We start from the raw sequence: 18,588 nt of genomic DNA, 5'->3' as shown, positions 1-18,588 counted from the left end.
CAGGCATAAAACGTTCATCTGCTTAATTAAGGCTGGAGTGCCTGTGATAGTCCTAAAAGAGACTTTTTATTTAAAGTGATGTTTCTTTTTGTTTTCCTTTGGCCATGCTGTGAGGCTTGTGGGATCTTAGTTCCCCAACCAGGGACCGAACTCTGCCTGTGCCTCTTGGCAGTCCAAGTGTGGAGTCCCAACCACTGGACTGCCAGGGAATTCCCTAAAATAAACTAAGCTTTGGATTGGTTCAGATAACGATCTTTTATTTATTTTTTCTTTAAAAGTGGTATGCCAACGTCACTTCATTTCTACATTTCCGAGTTCTGTACATTTCTCAAAAGGAAAGAAGCAATGCTCAATGTACAAAGTAAAACCAGAAAACTAGAAAAATCTGAATCAAATGGAGGAAGTTGCCATAGATTATACAGTACAAATTAGTAATTCGATATCATCTGAAGTGCAATACCACTGCTGGGATGATGAGTTAAGGGATGAAATAAAAATACTCTATTTTAAACAAACAGTATATATATATTTATATGTATATTTTTTACAGATAGTAGACCCAGTGATATCTGTAGTATTGTAAAAACTTATTTACAAATAACTTTTTTTTTTAGACATTACATATACATCAGCACCGTAGTAAAAACAAAAAACAAAACGAAGCCACCTTATTAAAATCTACCTCTCTATGTAGTTGGTCCCAGTATTGAGCATTTGGAGGACGCATTTAAGAGAGAACAGAGGCCCCCTCTCCCCCTCCATCAGCCACCTCCAGTTCCTCATCATTACTTATATATTTATTTCCTGTACCTTTCAGAAAAAGGTAATTATATATTTCTGTGTCTTCTCGTTTCTTCACTTTCCCTTGTTTGTTTTTGGTTTTCATCTGCTTCCATTCGAGAGCTTCCCCTGGCGGTGGCCCTCCCCATGCAGGGAGTTCATGGTCAGCCTGCCACCACCTCCTTCCCCAGGGACCACAGCCCCGACCCGGGTCCTCGCCCACATGGCCCGCTCTGGTCTCCAGCCTGCCCCTTGCCGAGGAGAGCTATGACCTTGGTACTTGGTGAGCAGGTCCTGGGCAGTGTTTGCCTGCCTGCTGCCTCTCTACATCCTCTGTCCCAGCTCTTCACTTTTACCCGCTTCAGTCCCAGGACCTGGTCCAGTGTGACTCCCCAGGCTGGGCTGGGGCTCTGGTGTGGCAAGTGACATGTGAGTGCACAGAAGCAAGCCTGCCTTTAGGGCATGGAGGGAAGGGATGGCAGGAGAAAAGCTTATGCCACGCTCACTCACTTAGGACAAGAGCTATGTCCCATGGCCTCCGAAACAGGCCAGTGGGAGGGGAGGGGAGGGCAGATGAGACCAGCCCTCCAGCAGCAGAGGTTGTGGATCCCTTCCAACAGACTTCACTTAGGACAGATCTGGGTGAATTACACAAAGAACAACTGTACAGAACTTCAAGAGGGGATCGCTTTGCCCAAGGAAAGGAACCATACCTTCCCTCTTTTCATTACCAACATGGGTGAAGTGGAGCAATGGGTTTTTCAGTTCATCAGCTTTCAGGGCTTGAGAGTTGTCTTTCTGGTGAGAAGGGATGAAGGGTCAGGCTGCTTTAAGAGCATCACCCCTGGGATTTTCCTAAAGGGAACCAGAGCCAGTGATGTCCAGGCTGGTCCTCCCTAGTGTCCCAGAAATATCAGATGCAGCTCATGGAAACCCACCACCAGCAGCAGAGCAACCCGCTCTGTTCCAGGCAGAGAAAGAAAAACTCCAGTGTGGCCTTTGTATTTCAGGCATTGTCTAAGTTCTTCTTGCTCTTATTTTCCCTCCACCCAGGCTCCCTAAAGACAAAAGCTTCATTTCTTCTTGGACAGTCTGCAAGGACCAGCTCAGGCAGGCTGGGGCGGAGGTGAGGAGGAACGAGGGCAGGGACCAGTTGGGGAAGGCGGCCGCACGGACAGACTCACAGCATCCACCCCGGGTCTCCCCATCCTCAGTCTCCCGGAGTAGATGGGACCGGCTGAGATATAGCAGGTTGTACCGGGCCCCCAGGAAACGCCAGGCCAACTCCCCGGAGTAAAAGCCGCCATGGTCATCAGCAGAGGGCTGCCCACCCAGGACTGCCAGGACCCTTCTCCAAGCTCTAAAATTCCTGCAGGTCATCATGAGCAGGATACAGGCCTGTAGGGTCTCGTCTTCCTGTGACATCTCACTGTTCTTTGCACCTTCCCTCCAAACCCAGTAGTGTGTCTTGAAGGCTGACATCTCTCTGCAGCCAGAGTTCAGCGTGTATCTGACCTGTGCTCTTGGCCTCTGCCACCACCCAGCAGCCTCCGTGGGACTCTCGGCCCCAGGCTCTCTCCCCTCTGGGTCTCCAAAGCTGTAGACCTGGGCCAAGGCAAGGAGGCACCGACGGCTACCTCACATTGGGCAACAGTCTGTCTTGGCCAGAGTGGCTGTTGTTGGGCCGGGTGACCACAGGGAGGGCCAAGCTGAGGGCTCCGGAATCATCTTCTCTGCCCACCTCTGGCATGTCCCCCTCTCTTGCAGCAGGATCCGCAGGGCGTCTGTCTCCATTGCTGTGTGAAAATCAGGTGAAACGGGGCCTGGCTGTGGATTGGCGCCTGGATCTTCCACAGTCAGCTGGCTGCAGCTTTGCTCAGGTCACGTGGGTCAAAAAACAACAAAAAAACAAGGATGCGGTGACATCCTGTTTCTTTTTCACGGTTGGAGCTTTAAACCACTGGAGTTGTGGTGGCCAGGGCCGCTCCTGACTAGGGGTTTCCAAACAATTCATCGAGCTCCTGCATCCACTCGTCCCCCGGTCCACCTTTGATGATGGAGTCCACAAGGTCGGCACCGTCCGAGAGGCCGGGGAAGGATGCCCCAGCCGTGTCGCCACTGTAATTGTACGACATGTCCTGAGGGGGGTTCCTCTCATAGGCTTGGCTCTGGCTGCTGGAGGCAAAGCTGGCACTGGGCATCGGCTGCTGTGCCGGGGGCTGGCTGAAGGCTGGCATGCCGGGAACGCCCTGGCTCAGGCCCGTCATGACCATGGGCCTGGCCTGGCTGGTGCCTTGCTGCCCCGGGAGCGGCGGCATCATCTGCCGACCCATGGCGGCCGGGTTGAGAGTTCTCACCCCGCCAGTGTTCGCATCTACCACCTGGCTCAGTCCCTGGGGGAAGTGCTGCTTGGTCAGCCTCGGTTGGCCAGCTTGCAGCGGGTAGCTGGCGCCATTGTTGAATGATGCTAACTCTCCACTAGTCCTCCCAGGCATCCCCTGTAAGCCCCTCTGTTGCCAGCTCTGGCTTCCCTGCTGGACCGTTCCCATGATGCTTTGCAGCCTCGGTGGGCCCTGGGGCCTGGGCAAGGCCTGGCCTACCTTCATCTGCTGGCGCTGCTGGGTCATGGGCGAGTTCACCAGCATGCTCTGACCAAACCCACTCACCATCCCAACCCCTTGCCCCGAGGAGGGCTGCCTCGGCCCCTGGGCTTGGTTGTGTGTGATACTCATACCGCTTTGGTTTGGGTGCTGCAACACTTGGGTCATTCCTGTGCTCACGTTGTACATTCCCGGTTGGCTGGTAGGTGTGTTGCTGTAAGGGGCCAGTCCCATCTCTGACTGGGCGGCCGCTGCGGCCATTGTCCCTGGGTTCTGGGAAGGTCCCATTCCCATCATGCCTGCGTTCTGTGCCATCAGCCGTGAAGTTCGCATGCTCTGGAGGGCAGCCTGGCTCCTCACAGCTGCTATATCCTGGGGAGACCCTGCAGAGAAAAAACGACACACCTCTTCACTCATCTCCACAAGCGGTGCATAGTAACACATAGATGGACTTTTCTTTGGGAATGACAAAAATGCTTTGATTAATAGATGAAAGGATCTACTCTGATAATAAATCCTTTAAAGAAAGAGAGGTGATTATTTTTCTGACTATAACACACACTGATTGTGAAAAATCTGGAAAATAGGCAAAGCACAAAAATGAAAATGAAAGTCACCCAAATTCCCACCATCCAGAGATGACCACTGCTAACTTACCTTAATATATAAAAATACACATGAAAATTGGGATCACACAGTACTTGACTTTTCTATTTGATATACCCTGATATCATTTTTGCTCCTATTACAGAAGCAATTGTTTCTTTCCCTCATGGCTCCATCAGTAGAGAACCTGCCTGCAGTGTAGGAGACCTGGGTTCCATTCCTGGGTCGGGAAGATCTCCTGGAGAAGGAAATGGCAACCCACTCCAGTATTCTTGCCTGGAGAATCCCATGGACAGAGGAGCCTGGTGGGCTACAGTCCATGAAGTTGAAAGAGTCGGACATGACTTAGCGACTTCTTTATATGATCCTCAACCAATAAGATAGCATCTTCTTGGAGGTGAGAGGAAATTCACCTACTGAGCTAAATTAGGAAGAAATGGTGGCTCACTTTGCACATCCTGTTTGTGACATGGAATATGGCTCAGTAGAGAATACTATCAATAAAGACCATTAGACTAATTTCCCTTAAGATTTGAGCAGGATTTGAGAGGTTAAAGGCCCCTACTTCTGCTAAGAAGCTATTTTGGCAGATGGGACATTGTTTGGATCCCCTCTGTAGATTTCCACATGCTCCACATTCTCTGAATCATAACATGTCAGTGCGAACTGGCCAGCTTCCTGAATTAGAGAAAGAAGACATCCTCCTACTTGCTACCTGGCAATGAACTTGATGCACTGATGCAAAGGCCACACCTTCAAATCAGCAATGACCACTAAGGCAGTTTCCATGATGCTGCTTAAAAGCTGACCAGAGTACCAATGCCCAGTCATTCAACTCTATTTGATGTTTGAGTGAGTCCTTCTTTACATGTTTCCAGGAAATTTCTAAACCAGCCAACAGAATAAAAATGTCACCCCTAGAATACCAGTCAATGTTCAAGGGCTAGGAGGTGCACAGAAATGGATTTTTTTGTCTCTCTGCTAATGACAAAGTTTTCAAAAAAAGAAAAATAATTTTTTCCTGCACATTTAAAAAAGGTGCAGCACGGGAGCCAATCAATATTATAAGCAAATTTGATCATTCCTGGGAGTGGGATGAGAAATCAGATGAGAATAGTACATAACCTTGTTAATCCTGGCACCTTGGCAGATAAGAGAAGTGTGTTTTTGTCTTTCTGATGGGGTTATTGATTTCTGGGCAGCAATCATGTCTCTATATTTTCTTTCAAGAAAGAAAATTATGGGAATTTTGGTTATGACTTAAGTTTTTGTGGCTTGAGGTCAGTATCAGGCTGCATTAAAAAATGAAATGGTTACTGTGAGGAAACCAGAAAGATCTGGGGGAGATCCCTAGAAGCATTTCAATCTTTTGTTTTGAGCTTAATGATAGCTAAGTGGATTTAGATACAATAAAGATATTAAAAAGTTCCTAATTAAACACTGGTTGGTAGTATGTCTTGCAGCTTGTGATCTTGTTATGAAATTTTGTGACTTTAATGACTAAATTTGTATTGACTGCACAGCCAGCCTGATAAATGGGTAAAATGGGTGATTGGGTTGCTTATAAAAAAATTTAAGGGAAAAATATTGCTGACTCAGATTGATTGAACAGACTCAAATTACATAAACAGGCTGCCGGAAACGGATGAAAGGACTTTTGTATTCTGGATATTTTTGTTGTATATTTAGAATTAATATGTTGAAAGATTAGGTTTTGTCTGGAATAATTTTGTGAATAAGATTACTGCATGTGTGAAACAACAGACTTTCTTCAAATTTTTGTCTAAAATAGGTGTTACTGTGAAACATTATATCAAACTAATTTTCTTGTCTATTGGTTAACATCACAATGTCAAAGAAAAATTTCCATATTCAAAAAGAGACAGTAACATGCAATTTTTTCCCTAAAAGGATCTATGTTCTATTTTCACTCATAGGAAGTCTATAGTTATGAAAAATAAGCATTTCCCCATGTAGCACTGCCCAGAGGCACAGAACTCAATCAGCGAAAGATCATCCTTAAAACCTTTGAAAAGTAAAGTGGTGGGAGGACCTGTAGGTCTCAGACAAGTTAATCTGAACAGAACCTCTGTCCAACGACAAAATTTCTTATCTATCAATTTGCTATTTTCTCAGATCCATAACATTATAATATGTTAGGAGGTAGGTCAAATATGTGAAAATACTGAAGAGAATAAAAAAAAAATCGTATCAATCAGCTCTGCTGCTCAGGAACCCTCAAATGTTCAGCTTAAGTGTATGAAATTTTTAGGTTGACTGCCTGTAATTTGGGGTTTTAGAAAAGTCCAGAGTAGAACTTTTAAATTGGAGCCAAACCATCTAGAATAACTCATAGAGGAGTAATTAAATTTTCGTGGGTCTTTTTATTCTAAAAAATGATGAGGTTATGAATCTAGGAAACTCAAAGGACATGGTGCCGGGTTTATCAGATTTAACGGTTTAAATTAGTTCATAATATAAAGCACCGGTTCCCAAAGTGTGGCCCCTGGGGCGGCAGCAGCAGCAGCAGCAGCAGCATCTCTGGGGAACTTGTTGCAGATGTAAATACAGATCCAGCTCCACATCTCCTGAATCAGAGACTCTGGGAATGAGAGTGGGCCCTCTATTTTTTGAACCAGTTCTGCTGGTGACCAGACGCAGGCTCAAGTCTGAGGACTACAGGTAGAAAAGGAGGGCTCCATGTCTGCAACAAAAACCACGTCTGTAGCAGTAACTATTTCCCACTCTCCCGCACACATGGGCAAGTGAGAAAGAGAATTCTTCAAAGAATACTGGCACAAATTTACTGCATAGCACTTCCACGGACAGCCCAGTTCCCTTTGTCCTTCCCTGTGTGGGGCCCCAAAGGATCTGAAGTGATAGAACTGTCCCACAGATTTAAGGGTGGTAGCTGCTCAAGCCCCAGGGGTCCAGAGGCCATCCTTAGGAAAATCTGGCCATGAACACCAGCGGCTTTTAGACTCTGAACCACAACTCACAGTACACACACATGTGGGCTCAGGACAGAAGCAAAAGCCGCCCTCATTATGATACACTCCGATCATTTTTTTCCTATTATTTCATTTTAAAAGTGCTGGTTCTGGCCCACTAAATTATCTTCAATGGGCTTTCCTGTTGGCTCAGACAGTAAAGAATCCACCTGCAGCGTGGGGGATCTGGGTTTGATCCCTGGGTTGGAAAGATCCCCTGGAGGAGCGCATGACAACCAACTCCAGTATTCTTGCCTGGAGAATCCCCCTGGGCAGAGGAGCCTGGGTGGGCTACAGTCCATGGGGTCACAAAGAGTTGGACACAAACTACTTGGGTGTTGCAACCTGAAGAATGAAAAACGCTACCCTAGATCATAAATTTTCCCCCCGCAGTCTATGGAAAAGGGTAACTCTTGTGAAACGATCCATAAAGTTTGTATTTATTTACTATATATGCATACTTCTGTGCAAGGGACTTCCTGGCTTCTAGCAGATTGTCAAAGTGAGAGGTAACATTTGAGAAGTGAGGATGCACTGATCTCGGTCCTCCAAGAGGAGAGAGGACAGGAACTAGGATTTCTACTGCTTCATGACTCCTGTGACCCCCTGAAAATTCCTGTGGATGAGATTGGGGAGGGTCCTCAGACTCATCCTCCACCATCATATAAGACCCATAGGGGTTCCCTCTATTGGAGATTGAAGGGATTGATATTTGAGGGGATCAATCTGTGGTGCTGGAGAAGATGCTTAAGAATCCCTTGGACTGCAAGGAGATCAAATTAGTCCATCTCCTTGGAAGGAAAGTTATGACCAACCTAGAGAGCATATTCAAAAGCAGAGACATTACTCTGCCAACAAAGGTCCGTCTACTCAAGGCTATGTATGGATGTGAGAGTTGGACTGTGAAGAAAGCTGAGTGCCAAAGAATTGATGCTTTTGAACTGTGGTGTTGGAGAAGAAGACTCTTGAGAGTCCCTCCGACTGCAAGGAGATCCAACCAATCCGTCCTAAAGATCAGTCCTGGGTGTTCTTTGGAAGGACTGATGCTAAAGCTGAAACTCCAATATTTTGGCCACCTCATGAGAACAGCTGACTCATTGGAAAAGACTCTGATGCTGAGAGGGATTGGAGGCAGGAGGAGAAGGGGATGACAGAGGATGAGATGGCTGGATGGCATCACCAACTTGATGGACATGAGTTTGGGTGAACTCTGGGAGTTGGTGATGGACAGGGAGGCCTGGCGTGCTGCAATTCATGGGGTCGCAAAGAGTCGGACACGACTGAGCGACTGAACTGAACTGAAAGGAAATCAACCCTGGATATTCATTGGAAGGACTGATGCTGAAGCTCCAATACTTTGGCCACCTATGGCGAAGAGCTGACAGCTCATTAGAAAAGATCCTGATGCTCAGAAAGATTGAAGGCAGGAGGAGAAGGAGGTAACAGAGGATGAGAAGATTACATAGCATCACTGACTCCATGGATATGAGTTTGATCAAACTCCAGTAGATAGTGAAGGACAGGGAAGCCTGGCACGCTGCAGTCCATGGGGTTGCAAAGAGTCTGACGAGACTAAGTGACCAAACAATAACAATCAACATAGGAATGGCAACCCTGGACAGTGCAGCCATTCCTTCTGGGGCCATGATTCAGGATTTGTGCAAAGGGCAACAGGATCAAGACAGTCCAACTAAGCTCAAGTCCCTATTTGTCTTCTACGTTCAGCAGAAATTGCTGCTGCTGCTGCTAAGTCACTTCAGTCGTGTCCGACTCTGTGCAGCCCCATTGATGGCAGCCCACCAGGCTCCCCTGTCCCTGGGATTCTCCAGGCAAGAACACTGGAGTGGATTGCCATTTCCTTCTCCAGTGCATGAAAGTGAAAAGTCAAAGTGAAGTCACTCAGTCATGTTCGACTCAGCGACCTCATGGACTGCAGCTTACCAGGCTCCTCCGTCCACGGGATTTTCCAGGCAGGAGTACTGGAGTGGGGTGCCATTGCCTTCTCCTCAGCAGAGATTAGTGGTTGCTAAAAGCTAGATTCTTTCACTGCAGTTGCTGAAAGTTAAGGCTTTGGTCAGCAAACCTGCTAGGATTAGTAAGAAAAATGCGACACAGGATTTTCCCCACCGTCATCTCTGAGATGTGATCTAGATACCAACAAGGCTGATATTGGGTCAACAGGCACTTGTATGTCTTTGGAAAGTGGAAATGTTTGTCTCTCAGTTGTATCCAACACTTTGTGACCCCATGGTCTGTAGCCCACCAGGCTCCTCTGTCCATGGGATTCTCCCTGGAGTGGGCTGCCATTTCATACTCCAAGGGATCTTCCCAATCCAGGAACTGAACCTGGGTCTCTTGCATTGCAGGCAGATTCTTTACCATCTGAGCCACCGGGGAAGCCCTGGTTGTTAAAATATTGAAATACTTCTGTACTTTTGGTAAAGAATAGCTACTCCAGTCCCACCCGCAAAGTTATCATGACCCCACCCTGGGCCCACCAGGACCTCTCTGGGGCCCAGTGGCTGAAAGGTTAATGCCTGGTATTCTGACTGGTTGGTACCATCAGGTCTTAAATATTTTTCCTATTACTTGGACACCAAACACAGCACCCACGGCACTGTCACCGGGTGACATTCACTTTACCTTCCCCCCGGAAGGAATACAATGGCAGAGGTGTGCACCGGCCTCACCTTGAAACTGGGTGACCTGCTGCACTGGGTATGGGTTCCGCTGCTGCTGCTGCAGGTGCTGCCGGGGTAAGTGTGGCTGCTGCAGCTGCTGAAACGACAGAGGACAAGGAGGACCAGGAGGTGAGATGGGAGAGAACGTGCAATTGAATATCCCAGCCATTCTGAGGGTTTTACAAACTAAACCTTGTATTGAAGAACAGCATATAGGCGTGGAACACTCGTATACAGTGTGGGGGATACTCCCAAATGGACACACTTCTGGGAACCAGCCTCTGGATCAAGACACAGAATGTTGCCAGGAGCCCCTCCTGTCCCTTCCCCATGACCACCCTTCCCCTGACCCCTGGGGAGCACCCCCAGGCCAACTACATATTAGTTATGTCAGCTTCTGTACTTCATAGACATGGGTTTTAGACATCGTATTTGAGTCTGGCTTTTGTGTCTGTCTGCTTGCATTTGTTGCATTTTCGCGCTTCATCCAGGTTGGTGCCTGCAGTGTGGACTGTTCATCCTCACTGTTGAGTAGTATTCTCCCCAAAGAACATACATCCGTGTCTTTATCTGTGCTGCAAGGGGTGGCTATTTAGGGTGTTTCTAGTTTTTGGCTGTCAGACCCACCTCTACTACCCGCATCCTTGGTGAACCTGTGTGGCATGTCTGCTGTGTGGTCTTGCTGGCTTAAAAGGGATGTGTAGTCACCGAGGCAGTTTTTTTAAAAAAAAAAATTTCACTTATTTTTGGTGGTGCTTGGTTGTTGTTGTTGCGTTGGTGTCTCTCTAAGTTTCGGCGAGCTGGCTCCTCAGGGCAGCGGTTTCTCTTGTTGCAGAGCACAGCCTCTTGGGCAAGAGGGCTTCAGCTTCAGCACATGGGCACGAGTTGCGGTTCCTGGGCTCTAGGGCACAGGCCCAATAGTTGTAACGCATGGGCTTAGTCGCTCCACGGCACGTGGGTCTTCCCAGACCAGGGATCAAACCCACGCCTCCTGCATTGGCAGGCAGATTCCTTATCACTGAACCGCCAAGGGAGCCCAGGGAGGCAGTTCTGACTTTGCTTTTTCGGTATCAGCTGCATGCCTTTCTCAGCATTGTGGGCACCGAGCTCACACAGACAAGCAACTAATTTTTAATAACCTAAAATAGATGCTTTGGGTATAGGAAGATGAGATTCTCAGGGACTATTTAAAAGAAGGCCTCATTTTAGTCCCAGGGTGTCACACTGCCTGCAAAATACATCTCCGCAAGTCAAAAACACAGCATCTATTGCCTTGAGGAACTGCGTGGGATCCCACATCCACCAGGAACCACGAGGCCTGTGTCTTAGTTTTCCTTCTTGCAGTCACCGGGCTTCGGCACTGCCCATGCTGTTACCAACATACTGGGGAGGCTGCTGTGTATCATTATCATGCTGAATGTGCAAAGGGAGAGAAAATAAGAATGGGGTGGAAAGAGCAAAGAAAGGGGTTTGAGTTCTGGGTCTAATGTCAAGTAGCTGGGTGACCTTCTGGGTAGCCTCCTCTGCAGCTGTGGAATATTCATTGAGCACCTTTCATCTGCAAGGGTTAGAAAAACAAACAGCCAGGGCTCTGCTCTTTAGAGTGTTCATTATAAAAATAACACACGTTGACCACTTCTTAACACATGTGTTTATTTCTATTTTTTTTCTCTTGTTTTTATTCCTGGGCAGCTCTATAATTCTTTCTTTCTTCTTTTTTTCCTTTTTGTTGACAAGCCCAGCCAGTACTCTGGCAACTGAAGAAAAGAAAAGAATGGCCTCTGTTCACCCTGTCCTGTAGTGCCTACCATGGTGTTTTGCTGTTGAAATGAATTAATTGTGTAGACACAGCATAGACAAGAAACCACGCTAATCTTTCAGGTAGCAGTCTACGAACATTATTGAAAGTAAGCTGAGCATTTAAAAGCTTATCCGAAGCCAAACTTCCCATATTATGTAAGAATTTTAGTGTCCCATCTATAAATGGGTACAAGCCCTGAAGTAGCCTGGGGTGGTGGGTTGTGGGTCAGGAATCAGGGGGCCCAAGGTACCAGACCAGTCTCTGGCTCTCACTGGTTCTGCAAGCGCCAAAAAAAAAAAAAAAAATCATGTAAGCTTCCCCTGCCTCAGTTTCCCTCGTGTGTAAAATAAACAGACTTCATGATTAACATTTCTTTCAGATCTAAAATTCCAGGTTCCAATGAACCTTAGTGAACGGATGGCAGCTGACATGCTCTGCGCTCTGAGAAACACGCATTAAATGTTAATTCACACCTGGTTTCTACTTGCTCTGTTCTGATTTCTAAGTCTACTGAGAACCATCTGAATGTTCCCAAAGACATGCAAGATCCCCAATCTTTCTGTTTTCCCTCCCATGTCCTTTCGGGGAAACCCATGTGTTCCCAGTATGCTGCTGGCAAAATTGAAAATGTTAGGATACTTTCTTGGAGAAGGCAATGGCACCCCACTCCAGTACTCTTGCCCGGAAAATCCCAGGGATGGAGGAGCCTGGTAGGCTGCAGTCCATGGGGTTGCTAAGAGTTGGACACGACTGAGTGACTTCACTTTCACTTTTCACTTTCATGCATTGGAGAAGGAAATGGCAACCCACTCCAGTGTTCTTGCCTGGAGAATCCAAGGGACGGGGGTGCCTGGTGGGCTGCCGTCTATGGGGTCACACAGAGTCGGACTCGACTGAAGCGACTTAGCGGCAGCAGCAGCGGCAGGATACTTTCTCTGCTGCTGTAGGTTCCAAGAAAATCAGCGTGGCGTTGGTATGGCCACACTCATCCTCGAGAGTGTAGGCCCCCAGGTAGGTGCATCGATAAGCACTGTCCCCAGGTGCAGGCGGCGTGCTCCATCCCCCTGCCTCAGTTCTGGCCAGTCCCACAGGACAGCTGCAGCTCTTAGTCGCATTCCGTGACACCAGGGTCATGTGACAGAGCCCCGCCTTGTGCTGTTTCCTAAGGGTTTTATAAACGTGACTCATAAGAACATCCGGAAGAAGGCTGGGAAATAGGGAAATCTATTTGGCAGATGAGAGAGGTGAAGCGGTTTTTTTTTTTTTTTCCCAGAATCATACCAGAAGCAAAAGATGTGGCCCAGAGTAAATTGTTCTTTCCTTGGTCCCTCTTCAGCTCTTGGTACACACAGTCATTAAGGAATTGTACACCCTCTCTCTCTTTTTCTCTTATAGTTTCTCATTTCCCAGCTTTTCTGAGGAGCCCTGTGTCTGTCTTCTGTGTGCTGGGTTCTGCAGGGTCCCGCACTCTCGCCCCGTGGTCGGTGGGCACCATCCTCGGTGACTCTTCTTCCTTCCACCTCCTTCCTCATTCCTGGGCTTGGCTGGTCTCACTGAGTGGGGACTCCTCTGGCCTGGCACAGCTGTTTGGCTTGGTTACGCCGACTCCCCTTTGTGCCACGGTCATAGCATACCCATCAAAGAGAGTCACTTAAAGGATCAGGCACATGTGAAATTTCCTAGGCTTGGCTGAGGGGAGGGTTTGCAAAGCCCAGCTTCCCCTTGTTCCCCTCGGTAGCCCCATTTATCACTGTCTGAGAGACATCAGTGTGGCTCCTTGTCACACACCTTCCACAGGGTGAGAGGGACAGAGGTTTGTTTGTACAAGAGCTGCCAGGTGGCTGACTAACCTCGGTAAAAAGGGAGATAATTACACAGCTGTTCAAGAACAAAAGCGAAAAAGGGAACCTAAGTGAACTGTGCTCAACAGTACAATTTTTCTGTTTGGGGGGATGACTGGTGTTACTTTGAATGCTGCTCTTGGTCACTAAGGACCTCAACATGCCTCTGGTCCTACACGGCATCATGTATAGATATGGTGTGGTGGAGGATGCTTGATAAATGTCCAAAATTCTGATCCTATTAGGAACATTCTAGAAGGGTAACTGTGGACCTTGAGCCTTAGATGATAACCTCACGATTCCTATAATAGAAGGGCAAGATGCATGGGTCAGACCCCTCCACTGGAGCCATCTAGGGACGGCCTAGATGGAGGATCTCAGGCCTCTCTCAGGATAACACGAAAGAAGGCAAGGGCCTCTTGAAAAACAAAACACACTGAAACTCAGAGGAGCAGCCCACAGCAAGGCTTCCTTTCAAAGCTGGAGGAATTATGTGTCAATGGTGGTCAAACACGCCTCAGGTAAAGCTTTCTCTGTGTTAGGCCTTTAACTCAAAGATTTCCTGAGCTGTTTTCAAAGCTGCTGGGAATTTTTCTCAAGTTTGCACCCTTTCTGTGACCCGGAGTTCAGGTTTCCAAGTAGTTCTGTGGGCCCTATTATTCTGCAATTGTTCCTGTTCCATTGTTCATGACCAACGCTGTGAGAATTCTTCTCAATCCCCCCTTCTGACTCTTTCCTCCAAGAAACAAAGTTCTCTGAATTATTTTCTTTTTTCTTCCCGCTGGGAATATCAGAATTTATGAAGAATGTAAGCCAGCTCCCCTCTACCCCCGCCACCCACATGCTGATTCCACAGACCCCGGTACCAGAAGCCAGAAGCAAAAAGCCAGACTTGAAGACAGATCTCTGGCAAGGGGGTCTTCAAATGCATGGCTGAAGCCTGTCTTTTCAGAACAAACCAATGCATTCTAAGAAAAAAACCTAACTAATGGAAAGGTCTACATTCTGCAGGCTCTTCTGTAGTCTTGGGAAGTGCTGGCCAGTGACTTTCTTGCTGGAGGACGAGACCTGAGACTCGTTCAGACACCAGGCCCTGAAGAAATGTTTGCGAATTGCAGGAAGCCCGCCATAGGCATGAGTTACCTGCTCTGTGAGAATCTGCTGCTGCTGCTGCTGCTGCTGCTGCTGCCTCTGCTCCCGCAGGAACTGTTGTTTCTGCTGCTCCATCAGCTGGGCCCGCTGGTCAATGAGCATCTGCTTCATGAGGACTGTCTGGGGCTGGCTGCCCAGGAAGCCTGGCCCCGCAGGCCCCGCTCCGGAGACCATGCCCCCTGAGCCTGGGGGCACAGAGGACTGCATGGGGCCCGTGGTCCGGGGAAGCCCCACTGGGTGCTGCTCCTGGGAGGACAGGGAGAGAAGGGAAGAGAAGAGAGAAAAGAAGTGAATGTGGTGACTTCACATCTGAACCAAAGCACAGGGGGATGGGCATGGGGTATTCCCTCCCTACTGGATCCCTAGTGGCACATATTACATTTCCATAAAGAGAACACAGCGGTCCTCCAATCTCTCAACACAGTGGGCTGGAGAGGCTAGAGGGGGCCAGTAACGGCTCTGCGGAGTCTGAGGCCAGGTCCAGTCTGTTTCTGATGTTGTTGCTGCTTAGTCACTAAGTCGAGTCAACTGTTTGTGACCCCAGGGACTGCAGCCACCCAGGCTCTTCTGTCCATGGGCTTTTTCCAGGCAAGAACACTGGAGTGGGTTGCCATTTCCTACTCCAGGGGATCTTCCCAACGGGGGAATGGAACCCATGTTTCTTAAATCTCCTGTATTGCAGGAGGATTCTTTACCACTGAGCCACCTGGGAAGCCCCTGTTTCTGATAGAATTGGCTAAAGAATAAGAATTGCATTTTCAGCTAACCATAAGTGTTCCTCCAAAGAAAGGAATAAGCCCTCAGGTGGGGCTCATTTTCAGACTGATATTTTCAGTCTTCATCTTTACTGCCTGCCTGGCCAAAATGGGCTACTTAGTAGGAGAGACATTTATAGAATGCTGCTGGAATTGATTAATCAGCAGAACTGCTATTTGATGAAATCCTAATTAATTGTGACATTTGAAAGCTCTGACATATGCAAAAAGAATCCTGCTAGTGAGAGTTGTTGATGGGGAGAATTAGGAATGTGTTACACTGACCAAAGATATGGAATCTCCTAACCTCTTTAAAAACAGAATTGAGTCTCAGGTGTCTGAGATAATTTAAATGTTGGGGCTTGAACTGGGTCTCTAGATTCAATAATTATGTCAGTCAAAGTATGTCAACTTTTAAGGACCAGTCCTTATGGAACAGGAGATAGGGAGCCCTTCATACACAGCCCAGGTGACTCCTCCAAGACTGTGCTCAGAGGGGAAGTTAGAGCCCAACGGTGTAGACCATCGGGGAAAAACAGCAGATGGGAAAAGTAGGTGTGTGGCCATAAGATGTAGTTTCTTGATGTTTCCTTTCCTGTTCATTCTACCAAGCACACCTCGTAATGGCAAAGTATTATCTGATCATTCTGCAGAAAAGGGTGCAGTGAAGTCGCTCAATCGTGTTCAACTATTTGCGACCCCATGGACTGTAGCCCATCAGGCTCCTCCGTCCAAGGGATTCTCCAGGCAACAATACTGGAGTGGGTTGCCATTTCCTTCTCCAGGGAATCTTCCCGACCCAGGGATTGAACTCCAGTCTCCTGCATTGTAGGCAGACACTTTACCCTCTGAGCCACGAGGGAAGCCCATTCTGCAGAACGATTCCCTTTAATTCACTCAAGTTTCAAGAAATTAATCTGAACAAAGAGAAGCTGCTGTCTGAGAAGTATACAAATTAAATGGATACACATATAAGGACATACACAGTCATTTTGTGAGAGACAGTTATGAGACTTAGATCAGGAGAGGCAAATGTGAATAAATCTACATCAAACATTTCTTAGGCAGTTAGACTGGATTTTTAAGAAAGACTTCCTCACTGTAAAATCTAGATACTCAGTTTTTCATGCTGGTTATTAGTCCCAGATATACGTAGTGAAGGAAATTAAGGTTATAAAGATGTATACACAAAAGTGACCACCTTAAATGGATGTTTAGTAGTTATCAAATTTTATATATTACTTCTATTTGCCATGGTATTTCCATCATTATTAATGCATTCCTTCATTAATGCATTTAACAAGCCTGCTTTGTGACAACATGAATTTTATCTGCCTCCTCTGAGCCATCCTAAATGAAAAACTGCAAACTGGATTTTAATATTTGTCCTCTTTTCACTTTTCTTCTTCAGTGTCAATACAGTCAACCCTGAGGGGAGTTTCCTTTCAAAATATAGAATTGTGCTGGATCTCCTTCCCTCCCTCCAGTACCCAAACAAAACAAAACAAGCAACAAAAAAACCAAACAAAAACCCACTCCTCCTCTCATCCAGGTAACAACAGCTCAAGAAGGTTGAGTTAGTAGTGCTAAACTAACAATAGAGTTGCCATATGATCAAGCAATCCCACTCCTGGACATATACCCAGATAAAACTGTAATTTGAAAAGATACATGCAACCCTATGATCATACCAGCACTATTCACAATAGCTCGGACATGGAAGCAACCTAAATCTCACAACCTAAATCGACAGATGAGTGGATAAAGACGAGACACATATATACAACAGAATACTACTCAGTGGCAAAAAGGACTGAAATATTAGCCCCTGCAGCAACCTGGACGGACCTAGAGATTATCAGACTAAGTCGGTCAGGCAGAGAAAGACAAATATCATATGATATCACTTATATGTGGGATCTAAAATGTGACATAAAGAAATATATTTATGAAACAAAAACAGATTTACAGATACAGAGAGCAGACTCGTGGCTGCCAAGGGGAGAGTGGTTGAGGAGGGAGGGACTGGGAGTTTGGGATTAGCAGATGCAAACTATTATATATAGGATGGATAAGCATATATATGGATAAAGTCCTACTGTATAGCACAGGGAACTGGATATAATACCCTGTGACAGACCATAATGGAAAAGAATATGAAAGAAAGTGTGTGTGTATATATATTTATGAGTCACTTTGCTATACAGCAGAAATGAAACACAACAACGTAAATCAATTATACTTCTATAAAATTAAAAAAATTTAAAAAAAAAACTCTGGTTAGTGTGGTGACCCAGGCCACACAGTTAGTAAATGGAAGAATCAGCACTCATAGAACTGAAACATTGATTCTGAGACTAAATTCAGTATTCTTTCCACAAGCACAGGTTTTTCCTGTACGATGGGTCCATGGTGCCAAGAGTGTGCCTAAGAATTGCTTGTAAACTAAATATACAGTTTCTGTCCCACAAATACACTGTGCTCTAGTTTTCAAATGCAAGTGTGATGTTGCTGAAGTTAAAACTTATTGTCCTTGTGTATTTTCTCTGTACATAGACAATGAAAAGGTAGAGTTATGAAATATTTATGTTAATGAAAATACAGCATAGTCAACAATGGCTGGAATTTTATGCTACCAAAAAGTTTACTTTAACACTAATCCCTGCAGAGGTCAAGATATTTTACTCTCTTCTTTTCCCGCTAAACTTGCCTCCTGTTTTCCAAACCCTTTCTTCCAGTGGGATAAAGCTGTTTCTTGCCACCTTTGGAGACAAATGGCCAACTGACTTAACACTTTAACAAAGGAATTCACACAACAGACAGTTAACCAATCAGCAAAAATACAGATATACAGCTTTTTTTTTTTTCTGAGTATTTAAGCGTATTTGAAATCTCCAGTTTTGATAAGGAGGAGACAGTGGGAAAAGAAAATGAGACCCAAGGGGAGATCAAGTTTTCTTCAGCTTGATTTTATGAGAGGTCTGGTGTGGGTTGGCCCCGTTTATCTTTGTGCACTTTGAGATATTCTTGTCCTATGAGATCAGCCCGCAAGTACCTGGTGAGCTTGCCCAGAAGCGGTAAGTAGTGATGAGTTGCTTTCCCAGCCTTCTCTCCACCCAGAAAGAAAGGGAGAGGCAAATGAGGTGAGGATGTAGATTCATCTCAGCTCTTCCAGTCCCTGTCTTCCTGGACCAAAAATAAATATAGGTATCACCCACTTTTCAAAAGTTCACTTTATGCCACTTAGCTTTTACAGAAGACCTACACTAGTACCTGGTTTTGCTAACCAGGAGACATCTGAAGAGGATTTTAGAGTTTATAGAAAAAGGTGAAAATCTAAAATATCATCAGTGTTCAGTTTTGCAGAGAGTGATTATAGAGA

General features: G+C 46.4%; 1 protein-coding gene across 2 annotated transcripts in view; it reads right to left on the bottom strand.

Moving 5' to 3' along the window:
- Positions 1–236: 236 nt before the first annotated feature.
- Positions 237–18,588, bottom strand: part of MAML3 (mastermind like transcriptional coactivator 3) — a 451,017-nt gene continuing 432,665 nt past the window's right edge. The window contains exons 3-5 of one of the 2 annotated variants that reach the window (XM_069557059.1): positions 14,443–14,697; positions 9,667–9,754; positions 237–3,763 (exon numbers count right to left, since the gene is read on the bottom strand). In XM_069557059.1, the coding sequence (XP_069413160.1) occupies positions 2,772–3,763; positions 9,667–9,754; positions 14,443–14,697 (1,335 nt within the window). In that variant the 3' untranslated portion in view covers positions 237–2,771. The remainder of the gene's footprint in view (positions 3,764–9,666; positions 9,755–14,442; positions 14,698–18,588) is intronic. The other variant, XM_069557060.1, reaches the window with a different exon arrangement.

The sequence above is a fragment of the Ovis canadensis genome, chromosome 17 (genome assembly GCF_042477335.2).
Source record: "Ovis canadensis isolate MfBH-ARS-UI-01 breed Bighorn chromosome 17, ARS-UI_OviCan_v2, whole genome shotgun sequence".
In the NCBI taxonomy this organism is placed as follows: Eukaryota; Metazoa; Chordata; class Mammalia; order Artiodactyla; family Bovidae; genus Ovis; species Ovis canadensis.
This window is presented reverse-complemented; position numbering and strand designations above follow the sequence as displayed.